General features: G+C 47.4%; 1 protein-coding gene across 1 annotated transcript in view; it reads right to left on the bottom strand.

Annotated features, from left to right (window-relative positions):
- Nucleotides 1–22,462, bottom strand: part of CCDC33 (coiled-coil domain containing 33) — a 118,701-nt gene that overhangs the window by 1,889 nt on the left and 94,350 nt on the right. The window contains 6 exon segments of the mRNA XM_059057551.1: nucleotides 169–255; nucleotides 1,424–1,590; nucleotides 2,594–2,684; nucleotides 2,780–2,911; nucleotides 3,111–3,199; nucleotides 3,406–3,571. Coding sequence (XP_058913534.1) covers nucleotides 169–255; nucleotides 1,424–1,590; nucleotides 2,594–2,684; nucleotides 2,780–2,911; nucleotides 3,111–3,199; nucleotides 3,406–3,571 — 732 coding nt within the window.

Here is a 22,462-nt window from a genome sequence, read left to right as displayed (position 1 = left end):
CACAGAGCCTCGACCCTGGTCACAAATGGACCCTGACCCTCTTCAAACATGGAGTCTGGACCCTCCTCACACACGGAGCCCCGACCCTTCTGAAACACAGAGGCTGAGCCTGGTCTCAGGCTGAGTGGTGAAGCTATCTGGCCTGTGTGACCCCTGCACCTCACCTACCTGGCTTTCCAGGGAAAGAATCCGGCTCTGAGCGCGTTCCAGCTTGGCTAGGAGGTTAAACTTGTCTGAATTATTGGCAAGAAGATCCTGTGGGCAAAGCAGAAACTCACACATGGTCCCCACTGGGGGCTGAGCTCAGGAGGCCAGGTGACACTGAGGGAGAAATCAGCCAGGTCTGAGTTCCAAATTCAGGTCCCCGATGCAGAGCCTCAGACCCAGGGCCAAAGACCCTGAGGCCAACGAGCCTCAGACCCCTGCCCGGAGTTTGAGACCTGGCATGTGCCTTTTTCACAGTTGCTCTCCCCACATATTTTGACTGTATGAAATTTTTGCACATCAATTTTTAAATGTAAAATGCACCAGGGAGCACTAGCTTAGTGCACAGAAAGGAGTCTTGATCTGGGGGTCATTTTGTAAAATGAAGGATCTATTTGTAAAGCAAGGGTTCCCCATCCTCCGCACTTTACACGGATGTCCATGCATCAGGTGTGCTTTCAAACAGAACTCATCTCCTGCGAGTCCTGGGATGAAGAGGGGTAGGATAGGGAGGGTGGGAGGGCGACGCAAGAGGGAAGAGATATGGGAACATATGTATATGTATAACTGATTCACTTTGTTATAAAGCAGAAACTAACACACCATTGTAAAGCAATTATACTCCAATAAAGATGTTAAAAAAAAAACCCCTGTGCCCAGCCCACCCCGCTTTTGTAATTCCAAATGTTCTGTCTTCGGGTTTGCATAAAGCAGGTGCACCTGTAACAACCTCGGAGGTAGGGAGGGGCCATGGACACCCACCTGTGTGGGCAGGGTACTGTCTCTTGTAGCTTCTCTGCCAGGTCTCCTCTTGTTCCCAACTCCCCAGAGTCCACCTGGCAGGGGGGAAAAGGGCTCTCCAAGGCTGTACCAATCCCAGGAAACGCTCCAGAATGGAGTTCTGAGAGGCCTGTGTGGAGCCCAACTGCAGGGCAGCCAGGTGGCAAACGGGGTCAGGGGTCAGTTAGGGGCTTGCTTTCTCTCCCAGGATGCTAAATGAGGGTAAGGGTGAGGATTTCAGTCTCATGTGTATTACCCAGGGGAAAGGAGCCAAGGCCTGAGAGCCAGAGGCTCTCCAGGAGACTCCAGGCACATTGGAGACCCTGGGAAACCTTGCTCCTGGTCTTGGACTTCAACTTGGATTGTGCCTGAGTGATTTCTGGGTGTCTGGTGACCTGCGCAGGCAGGCCCAGGCCAAGCTTGTGCTGGTGGCTCTTACCGACAGGGCCTGCTGCTGCAGAATGATGGGGGCCGACTGGTGGCGGTTCTTGTCCAGCTCTGCCCGCAGCCTCGAGTTTTCCGCCAGGAGCATCGAGTAAAGGTCAACAGACAGATTCTCTCCCGTCAGACCCGGGGGAAGGTCAGAGGCTGAGAGCATGGGGAAGGCTGTGGAATGTGGCCATAGATGTTCATGAGATGGGCTTTCCTGCCTCCCTGTCCCTGGTCCAATCTGCCTCAGCGTTTTACTTCTTTCTGCCCCTCCTCTGCTCCCAAGTCTTCAATGGCTCCCTACTACCCGTGGGATCAGGTCCATACTCCTCCTCAGGCCATCGTTCTAGCCTCTTTAGAATCTGACACCAATATTCTCTCTGATCACTCCCCCACCATTTGTCCTGGGTCTGTTTCAGCTCCTCACCTCTATTTTCCTCCCTTCTCTGCTCCTGGCCTCGTCACTACCCAGGCCTGTGCCTGGCTGTTTCCCCTCCTTCTCATCTCTCACCTTAACCTCAGGATTCCTGAAAGGTGGGCCCAGCTTTCGTTGTTTCTTAAAGACCTTCAAAAATGCCCCCTACCGACACCCCCATGCACTGAAGGCTGACACAGGGCTGGGCTCACAGGGGTCCCCAGTGAAATCCCCAGCACAGAAATCCTCTGCTTGGGCTGGCCTGATGCGGGGTGACCTGGTTCTTTCCTGCTCATCAGAGCTGCCTCTGATTGGCAGTTCTAGGTGGCTTTGGTTAACATCAGTGGAGAAAGCAAATCATTGATTTAACCAAAATTTTTTTGTGTGTTTTATAGAAGCAGACTCTTTGAAGATACAGGGAGATGAGCAAATAATTTGAAGGGTCTTGCAGTTAAGAGGTTGGGAAGTGCTGCCCCAGACAGCCCCTCTTTGCAGGTAGCCCATCTCTGCTCGCTCTAATCTCAGAGCATCTTCTGGAAGGTCTGAGCCTCTTTCTAGCATGGCTCACACACTGTGTCCCCTCCATGTGTTCTGAGGGACTCCCTGGTAGGAGAAGGGAGCTTGGGGGACCTCTGGAAGTGCTCAGTGCCTGACTGAGTGGGGAACTAGCACCCTCTGCTGCAGTTTGAAGGTGCTCCTGAAACTGAGAGGCTCCAAGAAGGCAGGGCCTCCAGGGATGGGACAAAAGCCGGAGAGCAGACTCACCGACGTTGGGCTTTCCCTGCAGCTTGTTCTGCAGGGGCTCGTTCCTCTCCCGCAGCTTGTCCTCCAGCACCCACTCCATCTTCTCAATCACCTGGAGGGCAGAGCACAGAGGCTGGAATGGCCTATGGGCTCCACACCTTCTCGTCTGTGGCTGGGCCTGGGCAGCTTGGCCCTTCTGGCACCTGCCTTCTCCTGGTGCCTCACGGTCTCCTCCAGCGCCTTCATCTGCTGCAGCTTGTCCTGGTATCGCCTCAGCAGCGCCGCCTGTGGCTGCTGAGCCTGGTGCAGGAGGAGCAGCTCCTTTTCTCTGTCATTCTTCTGATGGTGGGGGAGGGAGGGGAAAGGGGGGAAAGCAGGGGTGCCCTTGACCCTTAGGGTCCACCCCAGTCCACTCTGCTCAATCCTCCACTGCCCTGGCCCCCTGGCCCCTATGTTCTTCTCCCTTGTAGCTCCAGACGCTTTTCCAGACGCTCCCTCCCGAGCCCCCTTCCTCTCTGCCCTCCAAGCCCAGGCTCACTCGAATCAGTTCATTCTGCAGATGCTGCACCTTGTCCCTCAGCTTCTTCACGTCCAGCTCACTCAGCAGCAGTTTCTGCTTCATGGACGCTGGTGGAGGAGGAGCTGGCTCAGGGAGGAGGCACCTCCCAGTTCAAATCAGCATAGTTGGGGGGGTATCTCTCAGTCCTGGGGCTTGACACAGGACTGGACTCTCAGTTTCCCACCTCAGAGAGGACCCAGCCAGGCTTCTACTAGCCTGTGTCCTGGGAAAGGCTCCCGCCACCCTGTTCCCTTGGTGGCCTGTACACCCTCACCCAGGTTCTGGGCTCTGTCAGTGATGTCTGGCTCCTCTTTTACCCCCTCCTGGGTCAGCTGTCTCCTCAGCATCTGGTTCTCTGCCTCCAGGATGTTGGTCTGTTTCCGCAGTGACAGGATGTCCTCTGCCATCTTCTGCATGGCCCGCTGGTAGCTGTTCATCTCCTGTGGACCCCAGAGCTCAGAGCTGAACCCCTAGCCCCACTGTAGCCCCCACCCAATATCTACCTGGAAGTCAGTGAGTCACTCCCGAGGACAAAGAACAGAGAGAATCCCAAGCTGTGCCCTCAAGTCTTAGCAACTCCTTGGAGGGGTGGTCATGACAGGGTCTTCACCCCTTCTGGCCGTGTGAGAGCAGCTGCACAAATGTGCTCTCCTGGGGGTGACACCGTTTCCCGGGAGGCCAGCTAGGGGGGACCCAGGATTCAGACACTAGGTGAGGAAGCCCATGAGTGATGGAGACTTGAAAGGCTCCACGGCCAGGTTTCCAGGGCCATTTCTCCACCTTTTCCCTTCTCCTTCCTCCACCTTTTCCCTTCTCCTTTGTCCACCTTTTCCCTTCTCCTTTCTCCCTTCTCTAATCCCTCTTCTTCCTCATGTCACTGAGAACCCAGGGAAGAATCTCTCTGAAATCTCGCTGAATGCTTCTTGGGAGTCAACCCTAGGCACCAGCCTCCCAAGCAGCCCAGGGGGCGTGAAGGGACACGGGGTAGATAAGCCTGGGAGATCCAGAAAAGGACTCAGGGTCAGGGTTGGGATCCAGCTACAGGATCTAGGGTGTGAGGTAGGGACGGGATGTCAGGCTCTGTCAGTAGGTTAGGAGTAACAATAATACTAATATCTGGTGTTCATTGAGCATTTACTATGTACCAAATCAGGCCCACCTCCTTCATTTAGCTTATGAAGGCGGATACTATTATCATCCTCATTTTACCGATGAGGAATCCAAGGCCCAGAGAGGCAAGTAGCATGCTCAGTCACAAAACTAATGAGTGGCAGGGTCAAGGTCTGAAATCCAGGCCTGCTGGCACTTGAGTCCGTGCTCTTAAACGCTGTGCAATCCTGCCACGATGCCCCCATATATGGAAACTTCACAGTATGTTGAGAAGTGATGAAAGCACGTTACTAAAAACAATTATGATCTCAATTTGGGAAAAAAAAATTCATGTTTGCCCTTGTGTGTGCATAGAATTAATAGGCTATATTTACATGTACTTGTTTCATAATCAGAATTTCCCTATTGTTATTTATAAAAAGTTTTGGAAAGGGAGTTTCTTAATAGAAATAGTACAACAAAATATAAAAGAGGGACCCAAAATGTGAAGCCTGGAAGCTCAGTAGAGGGGGAGGAGGTAGGAGCTAGGTTTGGAGGAGGAGTGGGAGGAGGAAGCGAGGCCAGCCGGAGCTTGTTAAGCCCTGTCTTTCCTGAGACTGTGAAGGCCTCGCCTGTGGGGGGTGGGCCTCCTAGGCCCGGCCAGGAACGGGCTCCCAAGTCCTCAGGAAGCAGAGCTCTGTCCCCAGCTCCCACCTGGGCCCCATGCTGACTGGGGATGTGGCCTGGCTCCCAGACACTGCCTTCAACCTGCTGCATGGTGGGCCACTGGCTGCCTGGGGAGGGGTTTCCAGACAGCAGGGGTTCATCAGACACCACTTGTCACCTGCTGCTGTCTACCCTTCTGGCTAGACTCCCTCTAAATGGTGCCAGTGCTGGGCCCATCTCCCCAGCACCTGCCCCAGTCAAATTTCAGGTCTTGGCTCCTCCAGATCTGCCCATCTGGTGCCCTCAGACAGCTTCAGGCACTAGGACACTCAGCCCAGAGACTGCACACATACACAGGGCTTTGTGGTCAGGACTCAGTCAGAAGCCCAGCTTGGCCACTGACTCACTGAGTGAGCTTGGACAGACCCCTTCACCTTTCTGAGCCTCCGATTCCTCTCATGGGAGAAGCATGGAGTATCTGGAAGCTCAGAGTCAGTGTGTGTGGTTCAGGGCCCTGCCTAGGGCAGACATGACTTGGAGGCAGTAGTTCTCATCCCACCCCATTTCTGTTCTAGTGCCAGCTTTAATCAACAGGCCAGACCCCTTCCTCTTCCACCTTGCTACCCTCACCCTGGGTTCCCTTGCTCTCTCCTCTGCTCTGCTCTACATCTTCAATTTACAGCAGCCTCTTGATGGATAGGGATTTGGGAGGTCCAGTAGACTGTCAAGAGGAAGCACATGATATTTTGGAAAAGGGAATTAATCTCTCCTTTCCCTCTCCAGCCTAGTTCAGGCTCTTATCATGTCTGCTCTGAACAATTACAGTAGTATCCAAATGGGTTGCTTTGCTTTAGGGTTATCTTTTAGAGGAGGACACAGTCGTCCAAGAAAACATATTCAAGGATGCTCCATACACTGCAGTTTATGGTTCTATTCTAGGGCACGCTCAGTCACTGGATACAGGCAGTACTTACAAAGAATGACCTAGATTCGGAGAGGAGATTGGCTCGGGATGGCAGAGTAGAAGGACATGTTCTCACTCCCTCTTGAGAAAACACCGGAATCATAACTAACTGCTGAACAATTATTGACAGGAAGACACTGGAACTCACCAAAAAAGATACCCCACATCCAAAGACAAAGGAGAAGCCACAGTGAGATGGTAGGAGCGGTGCAATCACAATAAAATCAAATCCCATAACTGCTGGGTGGTTGCGTCACAAACTGGAGAACACTTATACCACAGAAGTGCACCCAATGGAGTGAAGGTTCTGAGCCCCACGTCAGGCTTCCCAACCTGGGGGTCCAGCAACAGGAGGAGGAATTCCCAGAGAATCAGACTTTGAATTCTAGTGAGATTTGATTGCAGGACTTGACAGAACTGAGGGAAACAAAGACTCCACCCTTGGAGGGCACACACAAAGTAGTGCGCACATTGGGACTCAGGGGAAGGAGCAGTGACCCCATAGGAGACTAAACCAGACATACCTGCTAGTGTTGAAAGGTCTCCTGCAGAGGCAGGGGGTGGCTGTGGCTCACCACAAGGACAAGAACACTAGCATCAGAAGTTCTGGGAAGTACTCCTTGGCGTGAGCCCTCCCAGAGTCCTACATTAGCCCCAGCAAACAGCCTATAGCCTCCAGTGTTGGGTTGTCTCAGGCCAAACAACCAAAAGGGAAGGAACTCAGCTTCACCCATCAGCAAACAAGTGGATTAAAGTTTTACTGAGCTCTGCCCACCAGAGCAAAACCCAGCTCTACCTACCACCAGTCCCTCCCATCAGGACGCTTGCACAAGCCTCTTAGACAGCCTCATCCACCAGAGGGCAGACAGCAGAAGCAAGAAGAACTGCAATCCCGCAGCCTGTGGAACGAAAACCACATTCACAGAAAGACAGACAAAATGAAAAGGCAGAGGACATGTACCAGATGAAGGAACAAGATAAAACACCAGAAAAACAACTGAATGAAGTGGAGATGGGCAACCTTCCAGAAAAAGAATTCAGAATAATGATAGTGAAGATGATCCAGGACCTAGGAAAAAGAATGGAGGTAAAGATTGAGAAGATGCAAGAAATGTTTAACAAAGACCTAGAAGAATTAAAGAACAAACAGAGATGAGCACTACAATAACTGAAATGAAAAATACACTAGAAGGAATCAATAGCAGAATAACTGAGGCCAAAGAACAGATAAGTGACCTGGAAGACAGAATGGTGGAATTCACTGCTGCAGAACAGAATAAAGAAAAAAGAATGAAAAGAAATTATGACAGCCTAAGAGACCTATGGGACAACATTAAACACAACATTAGCATTACAGGGGTCCCAGAAGGAGAAGAGAGAGAGAATAGACCCGAGAAAATATTTGAAGAGATTATAGTCGAAAACTTCCCTAACATGGGAAAGGAAATAGCCACCCAAGTCCAAGAAGAGCAGAGAGTCCCAGGCAGGATAAACCCAAGGAGAAACATGCCAAGACAAACAGTAATCAAACTGGCAAAAATTAAAGACAAAGAAAAATTATTAAAAGCAACAAGGGAAAAATGACAAATAACATACAAGGGAACTCCCATATGGTTAACAGCTGATTTCTCAGCAGAAACTCTGCAAGACAGAAGGGAGTGGCACAATATATTTAAAGTGCTGAAAGGGAAGAATCTACAACCAAGATTACTATACCCGGCAAGGATCTCATTCAGATTTGACAGAGAAATCAAATCTTTACAGACAAGCAAAAGCTAAGAGAATTCAGCACCACCAAACCAGCTCTACCACAAATGCTAAAGGAATTTCTCTAAGTGGGAAATGCAAGAGAAGAAAAGGACCTACAAAAACAAACCCAAAACAATTAAGAAAATGGTCATAGGAATATACATATCGATAATTACCTTAAATGTGAATGGATTCAATGCTCCAACCAAAAGACACAGGCTTGCTGAATGGATACAAAAACAAGACCCATATATATGCTGTCTACAAGAGACCCACTTCAGACCTAGGGACACATACAGACTGCAAGTGAGGGGATGGAAAAAGATATTCCATGCAAACGCAAATCAAAAGAAAGCTGGAGTAGCAATACTCGTATCAGATAAAATAGACTTTAAAATAAAGAATGTTACAAGAGACAAGGAAGGACACTACATAATGATCAGGGATCAATCCAAGAAGATATAACAATCATAAATATACATGCACCCAACATAGGAGCACCTCAATATATAAGGCAAATGCTAACAGCCATAAAAGAGGAAATCGATGGTAACACAATCATAGTTGGGGACTTTAACACCTCACTTACACCAGTGGACAGATCATCCAAACAGAAAATTAATAAGGAAACACAAGCTTTAAATGACACAATAGACCAGATAGATTTAATTGATATTTATAGGACATTCCATCCGAAAAGAGCAGATTACACTTTCTTCTCAGGTGCACACAGAACATTCTCCAGGATAGATCACATCTTGGGTCACAAACCAAGCCTCAGCAAATTTAAGAAAATTGAAATCATATCAAGCATCTTTTCCTACCACAACGCTATGAGATTAGAAATAAATTACAGGGGAAAAAAATGTAAAAAATACAAACACAAGCTAAACAAGCTAAACACAAGCTAAACAATACATTACTAAATAACCAAGGGATCACTGAAGAAATCAAAGAGGAAATCAAAAAATATCTAGAGACATATCACAATGAAAACATGACAATCCAAAACTTATGGGATGCAGCAAAAGCGGTTCTAAGAGGGAAGTTTATAGCCATAGAGTCCTACCTCAAGAAACAAGAAAAGTCTCAAATAAACAATCTAACCTTACACCTAAAGGAACTAGAGAAAGAAGACCAAACAAAACCCCAAGTTAGCAGAAGGAAAGAAATCATAAAGATCAGAGCAAAAATAAATGAAATAGAAACAAACAAACAAAAAAACAATAGCAAAGATCAATAAAACTAAAAGCTGGTTCTTTGAGAAGATAAACAAAACTGATAAACCTTTAGCCAGACTCATCAAGAAAAAGATGGAGAGGACTCAAGTCAATAAAATTAGAAATGAAAAAGGAGAAGTGACAACAGACACTGCAGAAATACAAAGCATCACAAGAGACTACTACAAGCAACTCTATTCCAATGAAATGGACAATCTGGAAGAAATGGACAAATTCTTAGAAAGGTATAACCTTCCAAGACTGAACCAGGAAGAAATAGAAAATATGAACAGTCCAATCACATGTAATGGAATTGAAATTGTGATTTTAAATCTTACAACAAACAAAAGTCCAGGACCCGATGGCTTCACAGGTGAATTCTATCAAACATTTAGAGAAAAGCTAACATCCATCCTTCTCAAACTCTTCCAGAAAATTGCAGAGGAAGGAATGCTCCAAAACCCATTCTACGAGGCCACCATCACCCTGATACCAAAATCAGACAAAGATACTACAGAAAAAGAAAATTACAGACCAATATCACTGACGAATATAGATGCAAAAATCCTCAACAAAATACTAGCAAACAGAATCAAGCAAAACATTAAAAGGGTCATACACCATGATCAAGTGAGATTTATCCCAGGGATGCAAGGTTTCTTCAATATAGGAAAATCAATCAATGTGGTACATCATATTAACAAATTAAGGAATAGAAACCTATGATCATCTCAATAGATGCAGAAAAAGCTTTTGACAAAATTCAACACCCATTTATGATAAAAACTCTCCAGAAAGTGGGTATAGAGGGAACCTACCTCAACATAGTAAAGGCCATATATGACAAATCCACAGGAAACATCATTCTCAGTGGTGAAAAACTGAAAGCATTTCTTCTAAGATCAGGAACAAGACAAGGTTGCCCACTCTCACCACTATTATTCAACATAGTTTTGGAAGTCCTAGTCATGGCAATCAGAGAAGAAAAATAAATAAAAGGAATACAAATTGGAAAAGAAGTAAAACTGTCACTGTTTGCAGATGACATGATACTATACATACACAATCCTAAAGATGCCACCAGAAAACTACTAGAGCTAATCAATGAATTTGGTAAAGTTGCAGGATACAAAATTAATGCACAGAAATCTCTTGCATTCCTATATACTAATGATGAAACATCTGAAAGAGAAATTAAGGAAACACTCCCATTTACCATTGCAGCAAAAAGAATAAAATACCTAGGAATAAACTTACCTAGGGAGACAAAAGACCTGTATGCAGAAAACGATAAGACACTGATGAAAGAAATTAAAGATGATACAAACACATGGAGAGATATACCATGTTCTTGGATTGGAAGAATCAATATTGTGAAAATGACTATACTACCCAAAGCAATCTACAGATTCAATGTAATCCCTATCAAATTACCAATGGCATTTTTTACAGAACAAGAACAAAAAATCTTAAAATTTATATGGAGACACAAAAAACCCTGAATAGCCAAAGCAGTCTTGAGGGAAAAAAATGGAGCTGGAGGAATCAGACTCCCTGACTTCAGACTATACTACAAAGCTACGGTAATCAAGACAATATGGCTGGCACAAAAACAGAAATATAGATCAATGGAACAGGATAGAAAGCCCAGAGATAAACCCATACACCTATGGTTAACTGATCTATGACAAAGGAGGCAAGGATATACAATGGAGAAAAGACAGTCTCTTCAATACATGGTGCTGGGAAAACTGGACAGCTACATGTAAAAGAATGAAATTAGAACACTCCCTAACACCATACACAAAAATAAATTCAAAATGGATTAAAGACCTTCATGTAAGACTGGATACTATAAAACTCATAGAGGAAAACATAGGAAGGACACTCTTTGACATAAATCACAGCAAGATCTTTTTTGACCTACCTCCTAGAGTAATGGAAATAAAAACAAAAATAAACAAATGGGACCTAATGAAACTTCAAAGCTTTTGCACAGCAAAGGAAACCATAAACAAGACAAAGAGACAACCCTCAGAATGGGAGAAAATATTTGCAAACGAATCAACGGACAAAGGATTAATCTCCAAAATATATAAACAGCTCATGCAGCTCAATATTTAAAAAATAATCCCAATCAAAAAATGGGCAGAAGACCTAAATAGACATTTCTCCAAAGAAGACATACAGATGGGCAAGAGGCACATGAAAAGCTGCTCAACATCACTAATTATTAGAGAAATGCAAATCAAAACTACAATGAGGTATCACCTCACACCATTTAGAATGGGCATCATCAGAAAATCTACAAACAATAAATGCTGGAGAGGGTGTGGAGAAAAGGGAACCCTCTTGCACTGTTGGTGGGAATGTAAATTGATACAGCCACTATGGAGAACAGTATGGAGGTTCCTTAAAAAACTAAAAATAGAATTACCATATGACCCAACAAACCCACTATTGGGCATATACCCAGAGAAAACCATAATTCAAAAAGACACATGCAGAGAGGAAGAGAGAATAAACTTTTTCTTTATTAAAAAAAAGACACATGCACACCAATGTTCTTTGCAGCACTATTTACAATAGTCAGGTCATGGAAGCAACCTAAATGCCCATCGACAGACAACTGGATAAAGAAGATGTGGTACATATATACAATGGGATATTACTCAGCCATAAAAAGGAAAGAAATTGGGTCATTTGTAGAGGCGTGGTTGGAGTTAGAGACTGTCATACAGAGTGAAGTAAGTCAGAAAGAGAAAAACAAATATCATATATTAACACATATATATGGAATCTAGAAAAATGATACAGATGAACAAGTTTGCAGGGCAGAAATAGAGACACAGATGTAGAGAACAAATGTATGGACACCAAGGGGAGAAAGTGGGGAGTGGGGTGGTGTGATGAATTGGGAGATTGGAGTTGGCATATATACACTACTATGTATAAAATAGATAACTAATAAGAACATGCTGTATAAAAAATAAATAAAATAAAATTCAAAAATAAGAAAATGGAGAAAAAAATAAATTAGTGCTTAATATTGGGAGGATTCTAATATCCTCCAATAGAGAACTATTTGGAAGTGTTAGATATAGGCTTAATCTAAAAGTATAAAGCAAGGAAGGGCTTCCCTGGTGGCACAGTGGTTAAGAATCTGCCTGCCAATGCAGGGGACATGGGTTCGAGCCCTGGTCTGGGAAGATCCCACATGCCGCGGAGCAACTAGGCCCGTGAGCCACAACTACTGAGCCCGCGCGTCCGAAGCCTGTGCTCCACAACGGGAGAGGCCGTGACAGAGAGAGGCCCACGCACCGCGCTGAGGAGTGGCTCCCGCTCTCCGCAACTAGAGAAAGCCCTCACACAGAAACGAAGACCCAACACAGCCAAAAATAAATAAATAATTTTTTTTAAAAAAAAGCAAGCAAAATTAATCTTGTCATTTGTTGATTCTGTCAGTTTTCCTACTGTTATGTCATGCTGTGTATAGTACAGTTAAGAGAGCAGAAGGTTTGAAATTACAGCAAAATCTACATTTACTATAGAAAAAAACTCCCAACTTCCCTGCAGAGTGTTGAAGCACCAACTTTTCATCATTTAAGCCTATTAACGGTTACACCAAACAATTTCACACAAGTGGAACAAGCACATTTGCCTATAAGGATGAAGAATCTTAGGATGTAAGAATACATAAACTATTTTCTAAACTGAATTTAATAAAAATTATGGAATGGTCTAATACAGTATACTTATAAGCACATAAAATATCTTAAATGCATGTAATATCAATTATCCAATAAAATCTGAAACAGTAAAGCTTAAAAAAAAAGAATGACCTAGATTCACTTATTCTGACACAGAGATGTCCACACTGTATTATTAAGTAAAAAAAATGTGACAAATTAATATGATCCCATCTGTCACTTGTATGTGTGTGTGCGCATGTGTGTGTATGCACGTGTGTGTGCATGAGTGCATACATGCAGATGTATAGTTAACAGTGGCTACTACTCAGTTTGGGAAGAGAAAGGAACACTTGCTTAATCTCTATTTTTTGCGTTTTTACTAAGAATTTGTCCATATATTACTCATCAATTTAAAATAATTTAAACCTAAATACATTGAGGGCCATACCATGTTTCTGGATTGAAAGATGCAATATTTAAAGAGTTAGTTCTTCCCTAAATTGATTTATAGATTCAATGCATTTCCAATTAAAATCATAACACTATGTGTAGAAATAGATGAGCTGATACTATGAGAAATAAAAAGAACAAGTGTAGCCAAAATATTTTTGAAGAAGAACAGGTGGGAAGACTTGCTCTATCAGCTTTCAAGACTAATGATAAAGCTACAATAATTAAGACGGGGTAATATAAATGCAAAGATTGATAAGCAGACCAAAGCAAAACAAGAGAGAGCCCTGAAAGAGACCCATACATATATGGATCCTTAATATATGACAAAGATGGTGTTACAGGGAGGCAGGGAAAGGATTCTAATTTTAATAAATGGGGTTGCATCAATTTGATATCTATCTGGAGAAAAGGGTAACTTGACTCCTATTACATACCATAATTAAATTCCAGGACTTCTCTGGTGGCGCAGTGGCTAAGAATCCGCCTGTCAATGCAGGGGACATGGGTTCGAGCCCTGGTCCAGGAAGATCCCACAAGCCGCGGAGCAAATAAGCCTGTGTGCCACAACTACCGAGCCTGTGCTCTGAGCCCACAAGCCAAAACTACTGAGCCCATATGCCACAACTACTGAAGCCCGCACACCTACAGCCCATGCTCCACAAGAGAAGCCACCGCAATGAGAAGCCCACGCACCACAACGAAGAGTAGCTCCCGCTCGCTGCAACTAGAGAAAGCTCTCATGCAGCAATGAAGACCCAACACTGCCAAAAATAAATTAATTAAAAAAAAAATAAATTAATTCCAGATGCATTGTAGATCTAAATGTAAAAGGTAAAACAATAAAGCTTCTAGAAGACAAGGATAAGAATATCTTTATGCACTTGGGCTAGGGAAAAGTTTTTCACAACAGGACATGCCACAAAAACACGAACCAGAATGGAAAGGATTGATAAGTTGGGTACATTTAAGTTAAGAACTTTTATTCATGAAAAGACATCATTAAGGGGGTGAAGTGGGCAGGAAAAGTGGGAGAAGATACTTGCAACAAACACAACCGATGATGGACTCATATTCAGATATAAAAACAATTCCCACAAATCAATAAGAGAAAGACAGACTAGACCATAGAATAATGGACAAGAGATTTGAACTGGCCCTTGGCAAAATAAGCCAATAATCATCTGAATTGGTAGCTGTCCTCATTAGTCATTTAAAACCACAAGATACTACTATACAACCCACCACAATGACTAAAACAAAAACAAAACAACCCTGACCATATCAAATGTTTGTGATGATATAGAACAAGTAGAATGCTTAGTCACTGCTGGGGGAACAGGAAGTGTCACCATCGTTTCCGAGAACTGCTTGGTTACTGGATCCTGTTCAAGTTGAACACATGATCTAACCTATGCTCTAACAATTGTACTCCTGAGTATATACACAGTAAAAATGTGAATGCATCACATTGATGCAGTGAATGCATTACGAAGCAGGGGTAAGAACATTCCTAGCAGCATTATTTGTAATAATCCCAAACTGGAAATAACACAAGTGCCCATCACAGTAGAATGGGGGGACAGTCATGCGATGGGATACTAAACAGCAATACAAATGAATGAATGATGGTCACGTGAAACCACATGGAGGAATCTCTCAAACTAATTGTGAGCAAAACAAGTCAGACACAAGGTGCGTACTCTACAATTCCATACAGAGTTTCTTCAAAAGCAAGCAAACTTAAAAGAGTTAGAAATCACGGTATTAGATCCCCTTGGGGAAGTGGGTGGGGCATGAGGGAGCTTCTGGAGTGCTGGCAATGCCACTCTCCTTGACTTGTAGGGCCTGTGGGGTTACACGTGTGTGTTTACCTTGTGATGATTCATCGCTGTGAATATATTTATGCTTTATGCATTTGTTTGAATGGCTGCTGTACTTCACACCATGACCCAGATTCCTGTTATGGTGCTGTCCCTCCACCTACTCTCCCTTCCCCCCAGCTCCCAGGCTATTCTGATGTGCGGTGTGGGTGGGATGTCAGCCCCATCCCTGCCCAAGGTAGGGGTTGGGGGAGAGAGGCCCTAGGAGGGGAAGAACCCTGCTGGATGCTGGAGTCCGGGACACCTTAGTCTATGTGTGTGCGGGTGGAGGGCTGAGATTTTCACGGTTGTGGTTCAGAATGAGCTCCTGAGGTTTGGACCAGCTTCCTCCTGGCTCTGCATCAACTCAGATGCAAAGTCTGAGGCGTGGCATTCAAGGCGTCTTACAAGACACCCTCTCATGCCCATCGACCCTGCCCTTTCCCTCCAGCACACTCTTATTTCCCCCTTCACACCTCCACTCAGGCTGAACTATCTGCAGAGAACCCCTCCCTCATTCCGACTACCTAACCTTTGACATTTTATACATTTTATACATTTTTACTCAGTAATTTGTAATTGCATGAGGACTGACAGTGTGTGCTGCTCCTGAGTGTGCATGTTTGTGCACACATGCACGAGTCCTTGGGAAGGCACTGCCGGCGTTTAGTCTACCCCATGGGTCTAATAAGCTCCTCTTCTCATTCAGGGGTTCACCTTTTCTAATACCCTGTTGTTTTTCACGCAGCAGTCCTGGGGGTGAGCAGGGCTCACCCCTCCTCCTTGACAAAGAAAGATGAGGCCCAGAGCAAGGGGAAAAAAAGAAATGGAGGAGATGGAGAGCATGCCTCCTGATGAAGTGGGGCATCCTCGCCTCATCCGGGTGGCTGATGGGTTCTTGCGGACTCCGCGCCTTGGAGATTAGCCCTTCCACAGGCCCCTACACCATCCCCAGCCGGGCTGCTCTCTGAGAGTGAAATCTCCCCAGTAGGGATGAAGGTGGACCTGGCCCTGGCTTACCCTCCCTCAGTCTCTACCGTGGCCGGCGCCCTCGGTCCCAGGGGACCCAGAGAAGAGGCAGCCTGGTGGTCCTGCCCCTCCTCCCCAGCTCCACCCACCTTCACAGCTGAGCCATGATTCTAGACTGCAGCCCTGACCTCTCCCCACAGACTGGGATGGGCTCCCCACTCAGGGCCGTGCTCTGCGTCACAGCCCAGCCTTGAGAACATACAGGACACCATGACCCAGATTCCTGTTGTGGTGTTGCCCCTCCACCTGCTCCCCCTTCCCCCCAGCTCCCAGGCTGTTCTGGTGGGGGTGTGGGTGGGATGTCAGCCCCATCCCTGCCTCCTCTCTGGGCTAGCACACCCTCTAGGGACACTGACTCCACCTGTTCCTGACCCTGAGTGCCCACTGCAACCCCCTCACCCACTGACACCCCCCCACCAGGACCCCAGCTCTCAGAATCAGCTGAGGTAAGAAGTGTCAGGTGACCCTGGGTTCGAATAACTCCCCTGCTACTGGGTACTGGTGGCCTTTGCTGCACTAACACCCCCTCTCTGGCTCTGGAAGGGTTGTAACTATTCTCTGAGCCTCAGTGTCCTCATCTGTGGAATTGGAAAATAAGCCCACCTCAAGGAGTGGTGGTAGAGTTAGGGAGTGTGAGGAGGGCCAGCCTGGCCTGGCATATAGGGTGCCTGGAGATGCTACCGCCATCTCTGCACTGCCTTTTGAGTGTTTGTTTCTTTTTTAAAATTATTTGGACAATAGCCCTGGGTACCAAGCACAGAAGGTATGATTATCTGACTGCTCTCACTTTACTGAAACTGAGGCCCAGCACACACCTCATCCTCCCTTACCTTTAATTAAGGAGGAGGGGTGGTGGTTATCTTTCACAAAAGCCTGAAGAGGGCAATGCTTGCCTCTCTCCCCCACAAATAAGAAGTTTCTTATGGTAGAATCAGAGGCACCTCATCCAAGTGGGGATGTTCAAATATCCCTGTGGTCACTACCAACTATGTTGGCCAAAAGGGTCCTTATACCTTCATTGTTCAGATGGGGAAACTGAGACTAAGAGACAGCAGTGTGCCCAAGGTCTCAGAAACTCAGTTATAAAGCCTTGACTGGGAGCAGCTCAGTAAACACATAGTCAACCAACAACTTGCTGAGTGCCGCGTCTGCTATGCTGGGGACTCGGAGCCCAGAGGAGCCCAGACTGTCCCCACCTGCAGTGGGCTCTCCTCTACACTGAGGAGATGGCAGGAAGTGCCTGTGACAGAGGGAAACTCAAAGGAGGCTCTTAACCCAGGCTACGGTGGGGCGGTGGGGGGGGAAGGAGGGAGGCCTCCTGGAAGAAGTGATGATCTCAGCTGACTCTTGGGAATGAGTAGGTGTTACCTGGGGGTAGGGAGAGGACTCTCAGGGCAGAGGAGACAAAGGCAGGGAGGTGAGAGAGCGTGTGATGAGGAACAAAGCAGGTGAGAGCAGGGTGCATGCAGGAGAGGCAGGGGTACAGTTGGAGAGGTGGCAGGGCAGACAGAAGACAGCCTTGAAGGCCAGTCTCAGGAGCTTGGACTCCATCCTGAAGGCCACTGAAGGGTCTAGGCTGCGGGGTAGTGGCTGCCTGTGAGAAGCTCTCTCAGGCTCTGAGCAAGGAGTACCAAGCAGGAGAACGAAGGCCAGTAACAGCCAGCCTGGTGAACGTGTTGGGACCTGTGCCAGGTGGAGGCGATGGGCGTGGAGATGAGGAAGGGGGACTGCGGAGGACAAGGAACTGGTGCTGGGTGTGAGGTACATGCATGCCCTCCAGGTGAAGGTGGTCACAGGCAGCTGATGGCTGTAAGCTTCAAAAGAATCTCAGCTGGAGATAGAGGGGTGGGAGGACAGCCCGCCAGATGTGATGGAAGCCTTGGAAGGAAGGAGATTTTCCAGAGTCAGGGGAAGTGTAGAGTCAGGAGGAGATTCAAGGACAAATGAAAGGGGTGGTGGTGGGAGAGGAGCTCTCAAGTTCAGGGAAATTGCCAGACGGGTGGGTGGAAAACGGGTGGGAGCAGGCTGGCAAGGCCAAGGCCACAGAGCTTCAGAAAGGGGGGAGATGGCCTTTGGCTTTGGGTAATGGCACATTTAGTAATATAGACCAACCTTCCCTTTAGATAACTTAAAAACCTGGACATAAAGTAAAAGTCACCTTCTTAAACATATAAAGAGCTGATGGGACAGTGAGGAATTATTGGACATAGATAAGAGAGGGGGGTGGGGGAAACCCACACAGTGGAATACCACACAGCAATGAAAAAGAGGACCCACAGCACCAAGCAACCATGCAGATGAATCTCACACAAAAAGTGGAGCAGAAGAACTATACATAAAATAAAACACACATGGCACGATGCCCTTTATAGAAAGTTAAAAACAGGGACTATTAGGCCATAGCAATTAGGGAGGCATACGGAGGTGATGACAGTATAAAGAAACAAAGCAAGACATGAGTGGGTCTAGGGTCCAGGTTATCTAAAGGGAAGGTTTGTCTGTACTACTAAATGTGCCATTACCCTAAGCAGAAGGCCATCTCCCCTCCTTTCTGAAGCTCTGTGGCCTTGGCCTTGTCAGCCTGCTCCCACTCTTTTTCCTCCCACATCTAGGAGAAGAGGGGCACCAGGGGCTTTGGGTGCTGGTGATATTCTATTTCTTGACCTGGGTGGTGGTTTCACGGATGTTTGTTTTATAATAATTTGGTTGTGTTTTATTGGGTTGGCCAAAAAGTTCATTTGGGTTTTTCCATAAGATCTTACGAAGATTTTGGCCAACCCAGTATTTTATGTTCAGTGCAATTTTCTCCATAGGGATTGTATTTCACAGTTTAAAAGTTTTTTTTTCTAACCCCACATTTGTTTATTTATTTACTTTTGGCTGTGTTGGGTCTTCGTTTCTGTGCGAGGGCTTTCTCTAGTTGTGGCAAGTGGGGGCCGCTCTTCATCGCGGTGCGTGGGCCTCTCACTATCGCGGCCTCTCGCGTTGAGGAGCACAGGCTCCAGACCCGCAGGCTCAGTAGTTGTGGCTCACAGGCCCAGCTGCTCCGCGGCAAGTGGGATCTTCCCAGACCAGGGCTCAAACCCGTGTCCCCTGAATTAGCAGGCAGATTCTCAACCACTGTGCCACCAGGGCAGCCCTAAAAGGTTTTTGAAAGAAGGAGAAAGTGCAATAGCTTCCTAACCTGCAGAGGGAGCCTCTGGGCTTGACCTCAAGGAGGTGTGGCCCCTGGTGACTTTGGCCAGTGCTGTGAATGCCAGGAAGAGGATGTGCAGGAGGAGCAGCACGGAGGGGGACAGTGAGGTTGAGGGAGGTCAGAGGTAGCTGAGGACACAGAGTTGAAGAGAGGCATGCAGATGGAGAGACAGAGGGTTTTCTGGAGGATGAGAAGGCATGCGGGGGAGGTGTATAGGGGGGCATGGGCTGGAGTAGAGGGGGTTGGGGGTCTGGGCAGGTATAGATGGGTGTCTGGATCAGAGGCAGTGTGGGTGGCAGGGCTCTGCAGGGGGTGGAGTGGGTACAGAGGGTTGGTGGCGACGCCCAGCCAGGGTGGTGGGTTTGATGGGCTGGGCACGCACCCTTCCCGCTTTGCCCTTCCCTAGGCAACCACTCTCAGTCCCCAGGCCTCAAGGATCCCTGGCTGGCAGGCCTAGGCTACCTGTCATGTGGTTTGCCTTTGCATCCAGCAGAGGGCATCCGCCTCCCACAGATGCTCTGCTTTCAGCCTGTGGTGGGACCGAGGCTGGTCTGAGTGTGCCCCGCAGCTCTTGGGGGGCATGTCTAGGGGTGCTGTCTTGCTGTCCAGCCCCAGGCACACATATCCCTCCTCCAGGTAGTCCAGGCTGCCTTCTCACACCTCCTGCCCCAGAACTCTTATCTGCTGGAGACTCTGCTGGGTGCCATCTGCTGAGAACTACCCATGGAGGCCAGAGAGGTGCAATGACTTGTGGAGGTCACACAGCAAATCCTGATCCTCAACTGAGGCTTCTGTTCTGAGCCAGGGAAAATGATGGGGTTGAGTAGGGAGGGGAGGGGCTTGGGACAAGAGCCATCTCAAAGCACTGAAGTGACCCTGACTGAAGTAATACCTGCACAACGGCAGGCACCTGAGGCTGACCATCGTGCAAAAGGAACAGTTGAGAGGGACTAGGATATGCAGTTTAAAAAGTGTACCCCGCCCCCCCCGACACATCCCCCAAAGCCTAAAGCTTTACAAGTCTTCTATCCACCCAGGAAGATACACTAAGCCCAGGTAGAGCTTGTAGGGGTCATGGGGGACTCATGACAGCAGCGCCCCTTTGTTGAACATCTGTCACTGGCCAGGCCCTATATATACTTCTCTAACCAGAGCTATGAGTCTGCGAAGGAGACATTTTCATTCCCAATTTTCTGAGGAGGAAGCTGAGGCCCACAGTGGGAAGAGCTGGGTGACTTGTTCAAGGTTGCCTTGCTCACAGAAGCAGAGCTGCAATTCCACCTGGGGCTCTCTGGGCCTTGTTGAGGGAGGGTGCCATGGAGCCCAGGGAGCCAAGCCTGGGTTGGGGGTACTGAGCTGTGGTCTCCAAGAGGACAGGATGAGATGCCACCCTGCCCTTGACCTTCTCCTTTTCCCAGGGACTGGGGCTATTCTCCTAGGCAACATGTCTGCTGGTAGAGGGGAGGCGTGCCCACCCCCTTCAAGCAAGGTGCTTTTAGAGCCCTTAGGAGCTGCTTTTCTGAGTCAGAGACAGAAAGATTCCTGCCCACAACCCTCCCACCCCGGCTTGGCCAGGCCTGTTTCCTGGTTTTCCGGGACCCCTACACAGGCAAAGAGGGGCCATTTCTATTCCTTCATAACCCACTCTGCCCCTGAGAAACCAGCTAATCATGTAGTAGTGTGTCCACCCTCCCGCCAGGGATTTTCTCTGCCCAGAAGGGCACAAGGGTCGGGCAGCCCCCTCCCACTGCTCCTGGCTGACTGGTCTGATCTCTGTAGCCTTCTTCAGGCAAGTCTCATGGTTCTTCGTCTCCCTATGGTTGGGCTTTCTTTGTACTGCCTCAATACACAGCCTACCTCTCTGGTAGAAGAAAGATGGCTGAAAATGCTGGCTACTCCCCTTGTTAGTCTAATTTCCCTCCCCGTGTAACTGGACGAGCCTTAGAGATTTTGCAGAATGCAGCATTGCAAAGTTCTGGGACTTCTCAGGCCAGGTCATCAGAAGCCTTGTAGCTTCCACCCTCCCTCCTGGAACGCTTTCTGTTCCCCCAGGGAAGGTCCCCCACTACCCTGAGATGGCCATGCTGTGAGGAAGCCCCACATCTCTCTCTCTGTGGGAGAGAGAGATGTCCACCTAGCTCCAGTTGCTTCAGCCCCCTGCCCCGTAAGTCATCGCATCTGGGAACCCACAGATTGTGGATTGAGACCAGCGCTCCCCGCTGTGCCTGGGCCTAGCTCCTGACCCACAGAACTGAGATAGAATTATAGAAGAAAGCATTATTGCTTTAAGTTTTGGGGTGGCTTATTATGCAGCAGCAGATAACTGGAACATTCTCCCCAGCCTCTAGAGCCCTTCAATGGCTCTTACATGCATAATAAACTTCCAACTCTGAATTTCAAGGTGGTCTGCCCCAGCACAACTACATCACCTGGCCACTCAGCTTATGGGCCAGCCTTCCTGGGCTCCTCCCTATCTTTTATCTCACTACTTCTGTCAAGAAGCCACCCCTGACCTCCCACCCCCACTCCAGCCTGGCACTCCTTATCCCACCAGGGACCACCTACACAGTTTCCCTTTAGTTCCTGGGAGACCCTGACATGTGGAAGGACCTCCCCTCCTCTCCTCAGCCTCTGGTTGCCATCCTGAGTTGGGGAGGTAAGGCCAGGAAGACCCCCTGGGACTGGTGGCCAAGGACCCTGCCAGATTTGTCATCACCTGATGGACAGAGCCCCTGTAAGTCCCCTCAGGACATCTGAGAGGCCATTCTTGGTTAATCCAATACCTTTAAGGATGAATTAACCACATTTCTTTAAAATAAAATGGAAACATTCCATTTGTACAAATTGGTGCTGGCTTCTGTAGTTCTTGAGGTCACAACTCTGAGCAAGAGCTCAGTTCTGGGGGGCTGCCTCAGGGAGATGTGGGAGAGCACAGAGGTTGTACCTGACATCAGAAGCAAACAGCAATTCCAAGACGCTGGAGCTGACCCATGTGATTATTTATAGTGTTTTCTTGATTTCTTTCTTTTTTTTTTTTTTTGCGGTACACGGGCCTCTCACTGTCGTGGCCTCTCCCATTGCGGAGCGCAGGCTCAGCAGCCATGGCTCACGGGCCCAGCCGCTCCGCGGCATGTGGGATCTTCCCGGACCGGGGCACGAACCCGTGTCCCCTGCATCGGCAGGCGGACTCTCAACCACTGCGCCACCAGGGAAGCCCTCTTGATTTCTTGAACATTTGCATATGAATCAAATGTTTTTTTTCTATCATGAGCACAATCCTATGCAGAGTTTAAAAATTAATCCAATTGTTGGTTTTATGGTCAATTACCTACGACCAGTACTTCTTGGTGGATTTCTCCTCTCTAAGGCTCTAATTGGATGACCCTTAGGAAATTTATTCTAGAAGAAAGAACT

Source organism: Kogia breviceps, chromosome 3, assembly GCF_026419965.1.
Source record: "Kogia breviceps isolate mKogBre1 chromosome 3, mKogBre1 haplotype 1, whole genome shotgun sequence".
Lineage (NCBI taxonomy): Eukaryota > Metazoa > Chordata > Mammalia > Artiodactyla > Physeteridae > Kogia > Kogia breviceps.
The sequence above is the reverse complement of the archived record's forward strand: the minus strand, read 5'-3'. Positions and strand labels throughout refer to the sequence as shown.